Source organism: Lutra lutra, chromosome 7, assembly GCF_902655055.1.
Source record: "Lutra lutra chromosome 7, mLutLut1.2, whole genome shotgun sequence".
Classification (NCBI taxonomy): Eukaryota; Metazoa; Chordata; class Mammalia; order Carnivora; family Mustelidae; genus Lutra; species Lutra lutra.
Window position 1 is genome coordinate 142,724,374 of NC_062284.1, and position 17,724 is coordinate 142,742,097.

The 17,724-nt window shown below is 60.8% G+C and overlaps 2 protein-coding genes across 3 annotated transcripts in view; one reads left to right on the forward strand and one right to left on the reverse strand.

Moving 5' to 3' along the window:
* The first annotated feature begins 527 nt into the window (after positions 1–527).
* Positions 528–6,255, forward strand: SLC25A47 (solute carrier family 25 member 47). The gene is made up of 6 exons (XM_047738998.1): positions 528–632; positions 2,878–2,921; positions 3,234–3,305; positions 4,030–4,212; positions 4,815–5,121; positions 5,397–6,255. The coding sequence occupies exons 1-6, from the start codon at positions 605–607 to the stop codon at positions 5,675–5,677; spliced, it is 915 nt and encodes a 304-aa protein (XP_047594954.1). The 5' UTR covers positions 528–604; the 3' UTR covers positions 5,678–6,255.
* Positions 6,256–9,187: 2,932 nt separating this feature from the next.
* The window catches only part of WARS1 (tryptophanyl-tRNA synthetase 1), a 30,232-nt gene continuing 21,695 nt past the window's right edge, over positions 9,188–17,724 (reverse strand). For both annotated transcript variants that reach the window (XM_047738994.1, XM_047738995.1), the window contains exons 7-11: positions 17,459–17,559; positions 15,693–15,805; positions 15,315–15,488; positions 11,267–11,407; positions 9,188–10,414 (exon numbers count right to left, since the gene is read on the reverse strand). In XM_047738994.1, coding sequence (XP_047594950.1) covers positions 10,253–10,414; positions 11,267–11,407; positions 15,315–15,488; positions 15,693–15,805; positions 17,459–17,559 — 691 coding nt within the window. In that variant the 3' untranslated portion in view covers positions 9,188–10,252. The remainder of the gene's footprint in view (positions 10,415–11,266; positions 11,408–15,314; positions 15,489–15,692; positions 15,806–17,458; positions 17,560–17,724) is intronic.

Below are 17,724 nucleotides of genomic sequence, written 5' to 3' on the forward strand. Positions count from 1 at the left end.
GATGCTGGCTGGGACCCGTGTTTGCTCGTGCTAGCTTCCCGGGCTCGCCCCCACTCCCTCCTGCCCGCCAAGACTCCTGAGGATGGCTGGTCCTCCTTGGGGCAGCCCCAGCTCCGATGGTGTCTGCTGAGTGAGTAGGATGGAGCTTCGAGAGCTGCTGGGGAGGCCCAAAGACCCCATGAAGGCCTGAACTTGGGCTTGGAGGGACAGGGGCACCACAACCCCATCCTCGGACCTCCCCGGAGGTGTCTGCACCTGGCCCCGGGGCCCAGCCCTGCAGGCAGTGTGGACAGTGAGCCTTACCACCTCCAGCGGCCTCTCGCATACTTCCCTGACCCCTGGGTCCCCAGGGCACTGGGACAAGGGTCCTCTGGGGGGTGTGTGTGGGAGGGAGTCCAGCTGCCCAGTGCCTGGGTCTGGGCATTGACCCGCAGGGCCTCTGCCTTCGAGGCCACTGGTCAGCAGGCTCCCGTCTCCTGTCCCTCCCCCAGCCCCGGCTATTTAAGACCGTCCAGCAGCTGGCAAGTTGTTCGAGGCCACCCCGGTGGTGGCAGACCGCTGTCAGGCAGGCAGACCCAGGGCCTTTCCCAGCACAGCCCTGTCAATGGATTTTGTGGCTGGAGCCATCGGAGGTAATGGACATGGAGGGACTTCGGGGGGCGGGGTATCAGGAGGCGTGGGGAAGTGCTGGGCCTTGGCAGTAGACCCTCCCGTGGCAGTGGCAGTGGGGTGTCAGGGGCTCTGGAAGTGGTTGCTCCCTGGTGTGGGCCGCCCGTGCTAGGGGGCGGCACAGGGGTAGGTGAGTCTGCACAGCCCGGCCCTCTCAGCCTGCGGGCCTCAGGCGGGGATGGGGGTGTGCAGAGGGTGGTCTCTGCCCAGGCAGGGGGGTTGGGGGGGGAGGTTCACAGCCATCATTGTGGGGAGGAATGGCCCAGCTGTGGGAAGGAACTGGAGGTTGGAGGGGGTTGGTGGACAGTGAGGACAAACAGGCCTGGATCCGGAAATGCAGACTGCAGGGGGTGGGCGGGGAGGGGGAGAGGCCCTGCGGAGCCCTGGCCAAACCTGCCGCTGGTTTGCGTGCTGTCCCCGCCTATTGGCCTCCCAAACTATTTTCTCTTCTGGGGAAATGGCTGGTTACAAAAGACAGATCCAGAGAGATAACAACCCATTGGGAAACAGGTGGGGACGGTCTTCCCCCACCCCCGACCCTCCGTCCTGCAGGCGGGAGCCTATTTTGGGCGAGGCACCCTTGGCCTTGCCCTGTCTTGTGAAACAGCAAGGGTGCTGTTCGATACTTCTGGGAATGGTGTGGGGTGTCCTCCTCCCTCAGGCGGGGAGGGCAGTGCTGACCCTGGACAGGCTGGAGCCCCGGGTCTCTGGTGACATTTCTGAGGTGTGACTATGTGCCGGGCCTAAGACCAGCTGCTTCCCTGCATGTTAGCCCCTAAGGAGGGGGCTCAGAGAAGGAAGGGGCTTGACTTGGCCAAGATCACAAAGCCAGGAAGGGCTCTCGAAGACCTGGGTCTTGTCCTTGTGGAGGACAGACATGGCATGCGTGGGACAGCAGCAAAACCACGTGATTGGGGCTGTGATCAATGTTTTGTTTTGTTTTTATTTATGTGGCGCCTGGGTGGCTCAGTGGGTTAAAGCCTCTGCCTTCGGCTCAGGTCATGATCTCAGGGTCCTGGGATCGAGTCCCGCATCGGGCTTTCTGCTTAGCGGGAAGCCTGCTTCCTCCTCTCTCTCTGCCTGCCTCTCTGCCTACTTGTGACCTCTGTCTGTCAAATAAATAATAAATAAAATCTTTTTTTTTTAAAGATTTATTTATTTATTTATTTGACAGACAGAGATCACAAGTAGGCAGAGAGAGAGGAGGAAGCAGGCTCCCTACTGAGCAGAGAGCCCGATGTGGGGCTCGATCCCAGGACCCTGAGATCATGACCTGAGCCGAAGGCAGAGGCTTTAACCCACTGAGCCACCCAGGCACCCCCATGATCAATATGTTTAATGACACAGAGGCAGCCCAGATTCAGGGGTCAGAAGAGCTCCAGAGAGGAGGTGAAGCTGTGGTGGGGCTTTGATGAGTGAGTAGGAGTTCGGTGGGGTCTCTGCGAGAGTCAAGGAGGATAATTCTAATCAAGTCATTCAGTCAGTCCTTTGTTCATTTCCTCACACTGGTTCATTCATTCATGAACACATATTGAGTCCTGGGATGCTTAGTAAATAGGGCAGAGCCCCCAAGTGCCTTGTTCCCAGGTGGCCCTCACCACCCCTCGCCCCCAGGCTACGTAACCCCAGGGCTCTGTGGGTCTCTGGCTTCCCCATGGCAGTGCTGGGGGCTTGGACATTGAAGCTCTGGCGAAAAGAGAAAGGATGTTGGCACCTGGCCCTTTGCAGGGAAATGGCCCTGGTCTAGAAAGCCTCACGTCCCACTCTGTTCCACGCAGACTTGTGGTTCCAGGCAGTCCTTCGTAGAGCCCTGGGTGACCAGGGATTTCCCACCTCCTGGCCTTTGTTGGGTCTGTGCCCTTCTTCTACATACACAGCCCGCAGGTGAAGCGCAGACAGGCACTTCAAGGCTTGAGGACAGGAGCTGCCTGGCTTGGAGACAGGGCCCGGCAGGTGTCGAGATGCCTCCCTGGCTGTTGGAATGAGGCATCGCCAGGCCAAGACACGGAAGGAGAAATTGCTGGCGGCTTAGCTGAGCCTCAGTTGCCTTCTCTGCATCAGTGTGCTCAGGGCTGATGAGACACGGCGTGGACGGGGAGCGTGTGTCCAGGCTCGGCGGGAGCTGGTCGGGGCTCACCGTCACCTCCTTTCATGAGACAAGGTCGGGCTGTTGCTGCTCCTTACCCGGTCCCTCTGATTTCCTTCCAGGTGTCTGCGGTGTTGCTGTGGGCTACCCCCTGGACACGGTGAAGGTAGGGCAATGGCCGGGCCTCCACCGCCCACCCTAAGGCCCCTGGCTGGGATTAGGCTGCCCTCCCGGTCTCCTGCATCCATCCGTGGCCAGGATCAGACCAGCCCTCCCCATGCTCCTCGGGACTACATCAGCCCCTCTTCTCACCTGCGTGTCAGGGTTCTTGTCTTACTCGGGCTCCCAGTCCTTGCCCTGCCCGCAGTCCGCCAACACGCCTCTGACAATCAAGGCATTGGCTTGTCCCCTCCCCCAGGCCTACTGACCTTGCTGACGGCCTGAAGCCACCCCTTCCTGAAGTCTGCTTCTCTCGCAGGTCAAGATCCAGACAGAGCCCAGGTACAGGGGCATCTGGCACTGTGTCTGGGACACCTATCGCCGAGAGCGGGTAGGCCGGGGCCCGTGGTAATGGGCAAGAGGATGTCAGGGCCTCGGCCCCAGGCCTGCCACTCCCAATGAGCCAGCCCTGTCCGAGCTCAGTTCTGTCACCTTCCAAAAGGGAGAGATGGTACCAAGCTGCTGGGTTTCTCTGAGGATGAGAGCCATGTGTCCAGCACATAGGAGGTGTCCAGAATGAGGTCCTGCCTTCAGGAGAGGGTCCACGGGTGGCATCTGGGGCCTTGGGGGTCAGGGAAGGACCCTGAGTGTTTGTATTTCTGTCCCCTCCAGGCTGGGCACCCCTTGAACGCCATGGTGGGTGACACTGTTAGTTGTCCCATGTCCAGCTCAGAGCCCAGTCCAGAGGAGGGACTCAGGGATACTTAGCAACGTGAACTTGGGGCTTGATGCGGGCCAGGGGTGAACGGATGAGAAAACAGCAACAGTAAAGCACGCTACTCAACGTCATCTTCATCATCAAATAGCTGTCCTAGGTCCAGCCTGGCCATCTGTCTCTTCAGTCCCTCACATCACCTGGAGAGTGAGGTGTTACGATTCCCAGTTTAGGTCACAGAGCCTTGGCTGTGAGAGATGGGCCTGAGGTCCCACAGTCAGGGAGGCCAGGGCAGGGCTGAGACATGGCCCACTCGGTCTGGGGCCCCCGGGGTGGCCCTCTTCCTGGCTGGGCCTCTGGCCTGACTAGGGCCCTCGGGTCCGGTCTGTCTGCCCACCAGGTGTGGGGCTTCTACCGAGGCCTCTCGCTGCCTGTGTGCACCGTGTCCCTGGTCTCGTCCGTGTCTTTTGGCACCTACCGCCACTGCTTGGCACGCATCTGCCGCTTTCGCTATGGCAGCCCCGACGCAAAGCCTGCCAAGACTGACATCACGCTGTCCGGATTTGCCTCTGGCCTGGTCCGCGTGAGTGGGGTGGGGGGCGGGGCCCCTTGAGACTGCGGGGTCGGGCGAGGCTGAGAGAGCCACCCAGGAGGCCACCCAGCCCCACAGCGGTCGTTAGCTCGGCGACCTTGGGCGACCTTGGGCGCGCCAGGGAGCCTCTCTGAGCTTCTGTCTCTTCACCAGTAAGAGGCACGGTGAAGCTCCTGTAAGGTTCCCAGTGGAGAGCCCCCAGGACGGAATCAGGTATGAGGGCCCACAGAGTGGTAGCCAGTATTGTTAGTAATATGTCGCTTACTCATGTTATTAATATGTCACTTACTCATGTCATACGGTACGGAGTACTGTAGTCCTGACACGACTTCTACTAATTCCGTGGTACACGGATGTGCTTCGCCTGTTAACTACGTGATAGATACTCCACAAACCCAAATCATAGGCATCTACCCAACACCTCTTGCGTGTCCGGCCGTTCCGCACCAGAAGGGGAGCTTTAAACCCCACGGCACCGGGCCCTGTGGGCCAGCCCTGGAGGGGCCCCCGGGGGCGGTGCCTTGGGGGCACGAAGCCCAGCGCGGAGCAGGCAGTGTGGCGGGCGCCTCCTTACCCGCCTCCTTCCGCGGCAGGTGTTCCTGACCTCGCCCACCGAGGTGGCCAAGGTCCGCCTGCAGACGCAGAGGCAGCAGCGGCGCCCTTCGGCCTCGTGGCCCTCGGCGGCGCCCCCGCTGTGTCCCGCGCCCCCTGCCGGTTCCGGGCCCAAGTACCGAGGGCCACTGCACTGTCTGGCCATGGTGGCCCGCGAAGAGGGGCTGCGGGGTCTCTACAAGGGCAGCTCGGCCCTGCTCTTCCGAGACGGCCACTCCTTCGCCACCTACTTCCTGTCTTACACCATCCTCTGCGAGCAGCTCACGCCCGCTGGCCACAGCCAGCCAGGTGAGGGGGCCCGGGGCCTGGCAGGCGGGCTGGGGCCCAGCACAGTGGGCCTTGGAGCTGGGGGAGGTCGTGTGGACGCGCTCGGGCCAAACACGGGTGCTGCGGAGCTCCCTGCTGGGGGTGGGAACATCCATGCCCTCCAGCCAGGAGTGGGACAGACCTGTAGTGTGGCTTCACATGTCGGGGGCGTGACATGCATCCCCATTCCGGGGACCCCCCCATGTCCCCGGCCAGCTGGCGGGGGGGTTGAGGGGGTTGCGGCTCTCTCCCTGCAGATGTGTTGGGCGTGCTGGTGGCCGGGGGCTGTGCTGGGGTCCTGGCTTGGGCCGTGGCCACCCCCATGGACGTGATCAAGTCACGCCTGCAGGCGGACGGGCAGGGCCAGAGGCGCTACCGGGGCCTCCTGCACTGCGTGGTGACCAGCGTGCGCGAGGAGGGGCCGCGGGTCCTCTTCAAGGGGCTGACGCTCAACTGCTGTCGCGCCTTCCCCGTCAACATGGTGGTCTTTGTCGCCTACGAAGCCGCGCTGCGGCTCATCCGGGGCCTGACCACGTAGCCAGTCCCGATGCCCCTGGGGCCGACCCGCTGCAGCTTCCTGAGGTCCTGGGGGCTGGAGGAGGTGCAGGAGAGTCTTGGGGTCTGGGCCCACGGAGCCGCCACCCAGGACAGTCCGAGCCTCCCTGGAGCCCGAGTCACTGTGCTTGGGGCTACAGGACCACAGGCAGTCTGAGGGGACCATCTGCCAGCAGCCTGGGGTTGGCATAAGGGTCATATGGCCAGGGAGGAGTGGGCCTCTTGGATGAGGACGTCTGTCCCATGGAGTCGCTGGAGCACGTCATCGGAGTTCCAGCTTCCTGGTCACCCCTCCCTGCCGCCCGCGTCTTCGGAGCAGGGCTGCGCCTCCATCCAGTCCTCTGCTGTCCCCTGGCCGCCCTCCCTGCGGGGCCCCCACACAGCTCTCCTCGGCTGTTTGGTGAGCTCTAGGGCACCTGCCCGCTTGCTCCCCATACTGGGCTGCTCAGAGAGGGCACTGACCGGACGGCCACAGCCAGACCTGCTCCTGCACCCTTGCCCTCTGGGAGATCCCGGAGACTGAGCAGGGCGCTGTTGATAATAAAGCATCTTTGGGCCTGCTCGGTGCTGCTGCAACGTGGTCTGTGGGGCGGGCGATCTACTTGTCCTCAGAGGCCCAGCCCTCCAGACCTGTATGGCCAGTGTTCCCACAACGCGGATGGGCACACTGAGGCCAGCACTCTGGCTGGCTCCACTCCCTTGGCCTTTGGGGTGCTGAGCCCGGCCACAGGAGGCCACTCAGCCTTCAGCATGAGGTTTGCTCTCCTCACTACCACCACCCCAAACCCACCCCCTTTTGGCCCCTCCGCTGCCTGGATAATTGGCTGTGAGCCACCTTTCCACAGGGGCCTGGAGGAGGGGTCAGGGAGGGGGTGGCAGGTCCTACATGGGTCATCACAACAATCCGACACCGCGGAGCAAGCAGCTCAGAGAGGGAGCTGGGCCTGCCCACCGTGGCGGGGGTACGGGTGGACTCGCGCCCGCATTTCTGGAATCCTCCTGTCCGCACCACGCGGCTTCCAGTCATGGGGGGCTGTCAGGGGTCAGGGCTCTGGTAAAGCCGGCCAACACCTGCCTCGATTACCCTCACTCACAGACCCTGGCCTTGACCATGTCTTTGGACCGAAGGACCTCTTGTGTTCTGGAAGCTTTTTCCCGGTTCCCCTCCCGTCCCAGTCCGCTTCCCTCATACTGACCCAAGCATTTGCTTATACCCAGTGCTCTCCGCCAGGAACACCCTTTCCCCAGGCATCACCTCCTTCAGGAAGCTCTCCCAGCCTGACCACGGGGCTGCTTTTTAGGCTCCCACGGGGTCCTGGCTCCTTGGTCACTCATCTGCCCCCACCCACCACCCCGCTCCACCCACGTCTGACTCGGACTCTGTCCAGCACAGGGTCTGGAGCACGGCAGGTGCTCACCGGGTGTGGAATGAGGAAGTCCTGCCCTGGATTCCAGGAAGTTCATCTGGCTTCGAGTGAAAGATGCTGGCGTTCTAGCCAGGTGCTGGGGAAAGGCTACCTACCAACTAACAAATTGTTGATAATTCATCAAAACCCTGACCCCATGTCTGCTTCTGCCAAGAAGACCTCTAGTACCCGTTTGCTTTAGCCTGGGAAGAATTACTGGCAGTACTCCAGGCTCTGCCAGTCTGCCAGTCACCAGGGGCTAGTGTGGGGACTGGGTCACTGAGCCGCTGGCCCCACCCACGTTAGCGAAATGGCTTTGCAGGAAGGCCTGGTCCCAGGTCCTCATGCTCTCTAGGTGACAAGGCCCTTTGCAGAGCTGACTCAGCCCCTTCTTTTAGAAATGGAGACGAGAAGGTGGGCCCAGCTGGGTCTTCCCATTAGCCGTGGTCACCTTAATGGAGTTCGGGCTGCACCTGAAATTTCAAGTGGGAGACCAAGGGTGGTGTCCCCAGGGCTCCCACAGCGGACCGGAGAATTGTGGGCCGCTGGGAAGGGCCAAGGCGCACAGAACTCCCTGGGAGAGCTCATCTATCAGATGGCAGGGAGCCTCCTTCCTTGTTCTCGTCCTGGACTGTGAGCTCCCTGCTCCCCACTGTGCCCCGTCCCCAGCCCCAGCTCAGCTGTGATCCCAGGCTGGCGGAACTCCTCTGGCAGGAGTCCCCACACCATGGGGGCTGCGACCTGACCTCCTGCCAGCAACTGCCGGGCTGTTGCATGTCTGTCCTGACCCAGGGAGTCCCATCTGTCCTGACCCAGGGGGTCCCGTCTGTCCTAACCCAGGGGGTCCCCTGTCTGTCCTAACCCAGGGGGTCCCCTGTCTGTCCTAACCCAGGGAGTCCCATCTGTCCTGACCCAGGGGGTCCCCTGTCTGTCCTAACCCAGGGGGTCCCCTGTGTGTCCTGACCCAGGGGGTCCCCTGTCTGTCCTGACCCAGGGAGTCCCATCTGTCCTGACCCAGGGGGTCCCCTGTCTGTCCTGACCCAGGGGGTCCCCTGTCTGTCCTAACCCAGGGGGTCCCCTGTCTGTCCTAACCCAGGGAGTCCCGTCTGTCCTGACCCAGGGGGTCCCGTCTGTCCTAACCCAGGGGGTCCCCTGTCTGTCCTAACCAGGGGGTCCCCTTAGAACCTGTTTTAGAAAACTGTGGCGGTGGGAGGAGCTGTGGCCCTTGCCAGCAGTGACAAGGTAGAGGTCACCTGACCTCTAACCCGGGGCACTGTCTCAAGGCCCCAGCATGAGGTATGGTGGGGGTGGGGGTCCCCAGAGGTTAGGTGGCCTGCCCAAAGTCACGTAGACTGTGCAGGGAGGGGCGGCCCAATGGTGATGTGCTCTCCTACCCTCGTTTTATCCATTCAGTGCACCTGTGACATAGGTGCAACCGAGCGACAAGATGGAACTTAGCCATGGAGGGCCGCAGCCAGCCAGGTTGAGGGGGCTGGGGGCTCTGGCCGGGGGGGTGGGGGGGCTGTTGAGGCCAGGGAAGGACCCTCAGCGCCCTCATTTGTGCAACGGGCCCTCTGTGCATGTGGACACAGCAAATAAGAAGCAGGACAGGCCTGTCACAAACTCAGTGGGTGGCCTTGGACAAGCCACACTGCCTCTCTCAAGTGTCAGCTTCCCCACCTGGAAGTGAGCTTGGGCAGGTAGAGGGAGCCCGGGGCTCCATCCCTGCAAGGCCTGAGGCAGACAGGTGGCTCCCGCACCAGCCACACTGCCCAGCCCATGGCCGTGCCCCACGACATCCCTGCTGGGCGGCTGGAGGCGTCCCATGAGCTGTGACAGCCAGCAGCAGGGCGCTTGCCAAGGGCTAGAAGGCAGACAGGCTACCTCCCAGCGGATTCCTGGGAGCCCGCACCTCGGGGCCACGGAGGCTTCCAGGCTATGTCTCCACTCCACGTCCCCTCTGGGTAACCCCGTGGACGCGAGGGCCACCCTCGGAGCGGCTGCCGCACTTGGCGGCAGCCCTGCCCTGGGCCCGAAGCAGGCTTGGTCCCTCCTTGAAGCCCAGACAGACAGAGCACAGCGACACAGGCAGGACCGAAGGAAGTTTATTCACGCCAACGAGCGTCATGAGGGAGTGGACCCTGCACCTCCAGAAAGCACAGACCCCTCAAGCCTGGGCCTTCCCTGAGACAGGTCTTCTGCTTTTCCAAACTACACAGGGTGCACGGTTTACCAAGCCTCCCGGGGACAGGCTGCTCGGGGCCTGGAGGGCTGCCGCGCGCTTTCTAGCTACGTCCACCTGGCCCGGGGCACTGCTCTGTGCAGAGAGACTTCCACGCCAGTCAAGTGTCAAAACAAAAGCATCTGCAAAGACAACAGAGCCCTCAGCATCTGGCACGACCAGCGCGAAGCGGCCCTTGGCTTTCAGGGTGGAGTGTCAGGGATTGCTTGGTGGATGGAGTGTTAGCACATCGGGGAAAAGCACGATTCCTGGAGCGGGTGCATGCACGGTCTGGAGTGTGGTAAGGGAACTGGAGTCTCGCCCACAGAAGGCTCAATTTAAGAAAGCCCGGCCAACGTGCGGCAATATTCAACGTGGGAAGCAGCTTCCAAGCTGGGAGCTCTTGTACCCAAACGTTTTGCAAAGCTTTCAGCCGGCAAGTCTTCCTCTAAATTCCCTTGGGCACGGCCTGAATTACACCTGTGCCCGTCACACTGCTGCACGTCGACTTTTCAAAGCACATTTTAATTGATGCTAACGCCGTTTTGATTCAGGTACGCAGACAGACTCCACGCTCCTTCACAGAGCAGGTCTGAAGAGTGTTTGGCGACCGGCAGCTGTCCTATGGACCTGACAGGCTGGCCTGTGGACACGGGGCCAAAGGTCCCACATGGGGGTCTGCTCTGTGGGAGAGACTCCAGCTGGACTGTCTGACCATGAACGTTAGCCGGCACCCAGTGGCCCCAAGGGTTTGACCCACGAGAGACAGAAAGGAGGACGTCACGGGAAAAAAACGGCACGGACACACACACAGGGCTTCCAGATACCATCCAGTAATTACCGTGTGACAGAGCCTATGGGTAGTGCTGATTTGATTGGGCTGGAATTATTGGTAAATTACATCTCTTTATAAGCACATATAAAAGGAGTGTTACTGAAAGTCGTAGGACAGCTTCCGGGGAGTCATGAACTCTTTCACTATCTCGTCTGTGACCTCCTTGCGCCTGGCCTGGTGCTCGGCGATCAAGGGCTGCAGAACCTCTATGAGCGTCTTCTTGAGCTCGCCAGTGAGCATGTCGCCGCTGGTGTAGTCCTGCCCGGAGGGAGACAGACCACAGTGACAGGCGGCTCATGCGCCTGGCCCCCCGCCTCCTCTGGGCGCCAGCCCAGCCCGCAGCACCCGCGCAGAGCCTGGTGCAGGGGTGGTGCCCGGAAGTCCAAAGATGTGCACCTGACCCGGTGCTTTTCTCCAAATGCCAGGGGCCCCGCCTACCGCGCAGCCCCGAGTCGCCGTCCCTGCCCTCCTCTCTGCGGGCCGGAGCTCCACGCGCCCAGGCCAGCCAGCAGCCTCCTCCCGGCCTCCCGCTCCTGCAGCTCTGACACAGCGTCCCCCGTGCTGTGCAGCCTGCTCTGGACTGTTCACTACAACCAGCTTTGACGGGTTTGCACGCAGAGTCCTCAGTCAGGATCACTTGGTGGGAAGGTTCCGAGGGCCAGAACGCCCGAGGCAAGGCTACGCGCACTGTTTGGCTCTTCCTACTGCTCACCCAACTGCTGCTGAGAGGCCGCACCAGGCCCCTCGCCTCCCCCGGCCGAGCCTCGGGGCCCTGCTGGCACCGCAGCCATGCAAGGCCCCGCGCACTTGGTGAGGGCGGTGTTGGAACTGTGATTCTGTCCTGTTGGAGCTCCCTGGTCCGTGGTGTCCGGCCAGGGAGACCGCTGTGGCTGGCAACCACAGTCTGCGCTCTGCTATGTGAACTGTCACCGGGCTTCCTGGCGCGTGGCTAAGAGCAGACAGACCTCCTCGCTTTTCACCTCGTCTCAGCTGAGGGTCTGTTGCCAAGGCCCAGCCCCGAGGCTCTGACCACCCTAAGCTCGGCTGCCAGACCCCCCGTCCCCCATGTCCCCCACGAGAGGGGCTGGACCCTGCAGCCTGCGGCCTCACCTTCCTGATCTGCTCGAGCTTGTCATCGTCCTCGAGGAAGAAGGTCAGGTACATGAAGGACACGTCCACGTCACAGTTGCCTCCGAACTGCCTGTGCTCCTCGACGGTGTCTCTGCCTCCAGAAAACGCATGCTTGTTGACCTGTGGCGGCAAGAGCACAGAGATGCGGCGAGGCCTGGCCACCTGCGCGTGGAAGCCGGCTGGGAGCCGAGGGTGTAAGTCGGGCCAGGGTCTGCTTCTGCCCCGTCAGGTCTCTGGGCAGGAGGCTGGGGCTCATGGTCGGGAGGAGGAGCCCCATAAACTGCTCCTGCCTGCCCGGTGAGCCCGGGTCCGTGCCAATGCGGCCAACTGAAGGGGGGCGGGGGTTAGCTGTGGACCCCCACCCCCACGAAAGACAGAACAGAGCTGGAATGTGGGTGGAGCATCCTCCAGGGTCGGACAGACACAAGGTCCTTCGGGTAAGAGAGACAACCTGGGAAGGGGGGCTGCTGCCTTCGGTGGTGTGGAAGGGAGGACGGGAGCCCCCAGAATGGGGCTTGAAAGGGAGAGCAGAGCCCAGGAGACGCACAGGGGAGTCGGCACCGGCAGGCAGCCCCACCTGAAAGCATGCAGGCCCCAGAGCTGAAGAAAGACTCAGAAACTAGCTCAGTGGTTTTGGAATCACTGAAGATCATCTTGGAGAAATCAGGGCCAAGAAGCCAGAGAAGGAAAGCCAACAAGGGACAAAGTCTCCTCAACCTTCTTCCCATGAGCACATGAGAGACCCACTATGTACAAATGTCACCCTATTTTTCTTTCCTGGGGAAAAGAGTGGGTAGAGCTGGCAGTGCCCACGTGGAGATGCTTACTCCCCTCCCAGGACCACACAGCAATTACTGGCGGGCTGCTCCAGGACCCTGGGCAGGCAGCAGGCGGACGCCAGGGGCAGAGGCCGTCAGGCGGCAGGGAGTGGCACCTGCTCTGTGCCCCGGCAAAGGGGAAGCGTGAAGGGCTGCACGCTGGGGGCGGGCGGAGTAGCGGCAGTTACACAGTCACCTTCCCCCTCCTTCACAAAACAAAAGAGCAAGTTGCAGAACAGCATCAACGTGCGCAAGCTGCACCTACCACGCGGCGACAAAACAAACAGAAGAGAAGGCACCAGGGCGGGGTTCTCCTGAGCTCTGGTACCCTGGGCAGGCCTGCACAGGCCTCTTCCTGTGCTCAGCCTCGCAGGCCAAGCCAGGTCACTGCTGGGCCTCAGGGAAGACACTCCAGTGCCAGGAAGAAAGTCTTGAGAACAGAGCTTCCCAGGCTCCCAGGGCTGGTTTAAAGGCTATCCAAGGGCCCCGGGACACTTCTCAGTCCTCGTCTGACAGCAAGATGAGGAAAGGTGTGTCTGCTGCCTGTTTTCCAAGGTGCATGGGTACCGCTGCTGCCCACGCACTACCCCTCCCTGGTCAGGCCCCTCGCCCCACAATGGCGCGCAGACGGACCGGGAACGGTGGGCGTCAGCATGATCACATCACTTAGTCCCCAACAACCCAATGACCTCTGTACTGCTTTCTCCACCTCACAGATGAAAACGGGGCGCAGTGTCAAGGACCTGATGTATGTGGCAGTGGATGGCAGAGCCAGGCTGACCAGTCTTCTGATAGTGGCTTAAGTTTGCCTGGTGTTGGACTGGCCGGTCCTCAGCGTGGCTGGGGCCTTGCTTATGGGAAACCAATAGCAAAATGGATCTGGGCTAGGACGGAAAGCAGCCCTGGTTGTGGGGACCACAATGCAGGGGCCAGGGTCCAAAATGACAGAAGCAAGTAAGATGTACCCAAACAGTATGATCTGGTGTAAAACGAAACTAGGCCTGGTGAGGATGTCTGGGTTGAGGGACAAGGGAGCTTGATTCAAGTGCCAAACTCCAAGAGCCGGCGCGCTCTGGCTGCTACAACCCAACGGCAGGTGAGCTGGACTGCAGCCCTAGGGCGTGGGGGGCCCCCCTGAGCCCCCGCCCTGGGACCCAAAGCCAGCTCTGGGCAGGGGCGCTACAGGGATCTCATCATCAGAAATCCCAAGTGGGTAGCCGGGCTGGCAAACGGTGTTACAGACACTCGTCCCCAAAGACGAGGTTCCACGGCTGTCTGCAGGAGGGCCTGGTTTGGCGGGCTCCGGCAGGGCCCGTGTGAGAGCCTGGGGAAGGCCTATTTTGGCCCAGCCCGCAAAGCAGCTGACCGACTCTTCATTCTCAACTGAATTCTTACATCTGGGGTGCACTTTACAGCTCACAAATACTTTTTACATGTGATCCCACACAGGCCTTGTCTCCAGCCTATGAAATCAGCACAGCCGCTCCCGCTTCACAGAGGTCTCACCCGGACACCAAGGTCACTCGCCAATGGCAGTGAAGCGGCAGGGCACAGACAACCTGGGGTTCCTGACTCTAGGCCACGGGAGGGCCCATGCAATGGGGGAGCTGGGGTCTGGCCCTAACCCCCACACTCCCCAGCTGTGTGGAGGTAGGAAACTGCCTGGTTCCTCTAAGTCTTGATGTCCTTTGCTTACAAGATGAACATGGCCTCCCGGTGGTTGGTAGGACTCAGTGAAAGGACACAGGCGAGTGCATGGCAGTGCCCAGCACGGCTGCTGCTGCCATTTGCAGGGGGCTGGGGCAGATGCCCCGCTCCGGCTGGTGTGAGGTGGATTCCGGACTGGAAGGTAGGCGTGGGGACTGACCCTGTCCTGCCACACAGACTGCTCACAATTCTTGTGGCCTCTGCAGCTGTGTGCTTCCTGACCTCACACTTACTGCCCGCCCACCCTCGGGGCCTTTGCTCGTCCCTAAGTGAATGAAAAATGCTTTGGGCCAAAAAATGACCTCCTTAAAACAACTAAAAAACCAAACAAAGTGCCTTCTCCTGGAGAGAAGAGGCACACCCTCCCTGCCGCCCACCCCGCGCCTGGACTCCAGGCTTTGGAAGGCCCAGCCGGTAGTGAAAGGGCAAGAACAAGTCCCGAAAAGAGCAGCTTCCAACAGATGGCGGCGGAGTCGGCGGGGCTGTTTCCTCAAGAGGCCGTGGACGTGATGGGTCCCCTCGCTGTCCGCTAGAACCCGCCTGCGACTCCGGAAGGGCCAGCACCAGCAGAGGGCTGCATCACACACCTCAGATACAGATTTAGTCACTCCTGCTGTGAAGTTCCCACCCGCAAACACACTAGATTCCAAACAAGATGTCAGGAGCTTCATGGGACAGGGAGGGGGTTGTACCTGTACTGGCAGTTCAGGCCCTGCGAGCAGCAGAAGCAGGGCCCTGGGAAAGAAAGAAGCTCAAATAGATTCCTAATTCTCATTTCTTTGGTGACCTGACAAATATTTGCTGAGTGTCCGACGCATGCTGGGATGGACACGACTGTCCTGATGAAGGGCCCCCACCTATTCCCAGTCTCTGTGGGAACATGTGCCCCTAAGCCCCACCCTGGCCAGGCTGGTCATCCTCTCTGGTCCTCATCCCTCTAAAGGTGCTCCCCGCTATCTCACCATGAGAAGTCAAGCCAGAAAGCATAAAGCACCCGGTCCATCTACTGGACTACGGCTGCTGCCTGGAAAGGTAGTGGAATACGCTCCATCATTAAAAAGCTGCCGCGGGACGTCTGGGTGGCTTTGTCGCTTAAGCGTCCGCCTTAGCTCAGGTCATGACCTCAGGGTCCTGGGACCGAGCCTGCTTCTCCCTTTCTCTCGGTCAGTCCTCCCGCTCACGCTCTCTCTCGCTCTCTTTCAGGTAAATGAAACCCTGAAGAAAGGAACCGCAGGACCCTGCTCCCAGAGCGGGGCACCGGTGAGAAAAGCAGAGAAAAATCCAAAATTTTGCCTAAAGGAAAGGACAGAGTGAAGTTCATCTGGTGTCTGGCTGCAGGGACGGGCCGCCTGGAGTTCGCCGGCGGTGGCTGCAACTGGCCCTGGAGGCAGCGCCGTGGCAGAGGACTCTGGAAGGACAGTCACGTGGCGCGCGTGCGTGTGCGTCTCCGGCGCGCCTGCTCTGTGTACACGGGCTGCCCCTCCGGCCCGGGCAGTGCTCACCTTGGTCTTGATCTGCTTGGCGGTGTCCGTGAGGAAGATGGAGGAGTTGGGGTCGCTGGCGCTCATCTTGGTCTGGGCCCCCTGCAGCGCAGGGAAGAAGGTGGAGTGCAGCAGGGCTGGTTTAGGGTAGCCGATCCTGGGGGCGACGTCTCTTGTCATCCTGAAGTATGGATCCTGTGGGGGGAGAGGGGACTCTGAGGACAGCTGGCAGAAATGGGCCGGCTGTCAGCCTGTGAGTACGTCTGCGGCCTCCTTGGGAAGCTGCCAGCTCCCGGTCAGCTTACAGGATTGTCCCCCGCCCAGCACCTTTTAAAACCCCCTTCCCCATCAAGGAGAGCAGCACCCCAGACCGATGGACGCCTCGCCCCGCCTGCTGACCTGGTCGATGGCACAGGGGATGAGGCACTGGATGTCCGTCCTGTCTCGGAAGATCTGAGGGAAGGAGTTGCTGAAGGAGGGGGCAGCCTGGATGGCGGGAAAGCTGATCTTCCCTGAAAAGCATAAACAAAGAATTTTTACACACAACGTTGACTTCTGGTTAATTCACCCGGCAAAAGGGATGAACACGAACAGGCGTTCTCCCCTTTAGAGAAGCGACCATCACTCAAGAGAATCCGAAACCACAGAACAGTAGGGAAGAGAGACGATCTCCAGCCCCAGTGTGGATCCCGCTCCGTTCTCTCAGCTTCCCTCCGCATTTCTGCTGTGACTGCACACTATTTACTTTTCCCTCACCTGGGTGGTTGCTAAATGTTTCTGTCCCGTAAACATGGCAGGGAGTGTTTCGCCCGTCTCTACCCATAGGCACATAGGTTGTTCCGCGCCTTTAATCGTATAAATTCTGATACCTGGAACCCAAAACTGTTTTCAGTACTTTGGACGTTGCTGTTAACATCGCTACTGCTATTTGCTCAGACCTGCACAAGGGGTCCAAGGGCACTGACCTTCATGCGACCTCTGACGAGCGGTGCTGCGCACACTCACGCTGCCACCACCACCAGCGCCCCACTCACAGAGCAGCGGTGGCCATTCCCTGCGTGTGGGTGCCAGGCTGTGCTCGGGGCCAACCCCGGACCGGGCCTGTCTGCTGCTCCCAACTCTATGAAAAAGTGCCATGTGGCTCCCATCTTACAGACACAGACTTTCAGGCTCAGACTGTTGACACAGCCTGCCACAGCTAATACCCAGCAAGCAGGCGGCTGGGCCAGGATTCAAACCCGGGTGCTTCACAGCACAGTGTGCAACTAGGCATAGGTCTGTCTCTCGTTTGCCCAGTGCCGCCTTCCCTGAGACATCTTCCCAGGAAATGCTAGCCTTCCGAGGATAAAAACCCTTTCAAAAGCACAGGGTTTATGCTTGTCAGGAATGCATCTCACTGAAACATCAAAGGGTCTTGCTCATGTGAAAAGACTTCCAGTGAGGCCTCTCCATGGCATTTCTGCACTTGGCCCTGAAGGCCCCCTCACCGCCAGGGCCCCAGCTGGTGCCCCCTCCCAGTGGGGCAAACTCTCCCACGCGGCACCCACAGGCACACTTGGGGATGCTGTCCCAGGCTCGCGGCGCTCGGCGTGGAGCCGTGTCGCAGAAACAAAACACGGAAGAGGATCAGGAGACCCACAAGTCTCAGGGCTCAATTCTTAGCTTTAGGAGCTAAGGGTCTAGAAGGAGAAGGCTGATGTGTCTGACAGGCACGGAAGTACACGGAAAGGGACATGAGTGTGTGTGCAGGGGGCCGAGCCATGGAAGGACAGTGAGGGTAGGCAGGGTGGGCACCACAGGGCTTCCGGCCAAGTCCCTCCTCTTATGGGGGAAACAGAGGCTCTGGCCTCTACTAGAGGCGCCTGCATGGGCTGGGACCCCAGGAGCAGGCAGAGGAACTCTGGTCATCCCCACCCTTCTCCTCCTTTCTTCTAAGCCTCTTAGGGGGTGACTGAGGGGCGACAGATGGTCTCCGGAAGTGCAGCATCAAGGCCCAGAAATGGGGCTGCAGGCATTGCTCCAGCTCCTCCGGTTCCCAGCAAAGACCTGCCCGTAGGGTCGCTGTGGGGAGGCGAGGGGCGAGGGATGCCACCTGACAGGCCGCTGGGCCCTGGGGCAGACGCCAGCGCTTCACCCCGGGATGCAGGCCACGGCAAGCTCCTTACCGATGGAGTCACTGTCGGTGAAACCGAAAATGCCTTTCACTTGGTTGAAGGTAACGTGCTTCTGAATCTTCACCACGTTCTTGTAGAAGCCTGGGCTCATCCTGCAAAGACAACTGGGATCAAACCGCAGGCACAGAGGGCGGCTTCGCTGAGGCCGAAGCAGTGGATGGTGAAACCTGAGCACGCAGGTGTGGGCCGAGGACACAGACCGGGCAGGATGGTGCCCAGAAGGCATCCGGAGGCAGAGTGGGCGACCGCAGGCCAAG

Coding starts and splice junctions, on each gene's coding strand:
- SLC25A47 (XM_047738998.1), top strand. CDS start 605: ATGGATTTTGTGGCTGGAGCCATCGGAG. Junction 2,922..3,233: donor ACCCCCTGGACACGGTGAAG/GTAGGGCAATGG, acceptor CTTCTCTCGCAG/GTCAAGATCCAGACAGAGCC. Junction 3,306..4,029: donor ACACCTATCGCCGAGAGCGG/GTAGGCCGGGGC, acceptor TCTGCCCACCAG/GTGTGGGGCTTCTACCGAGG.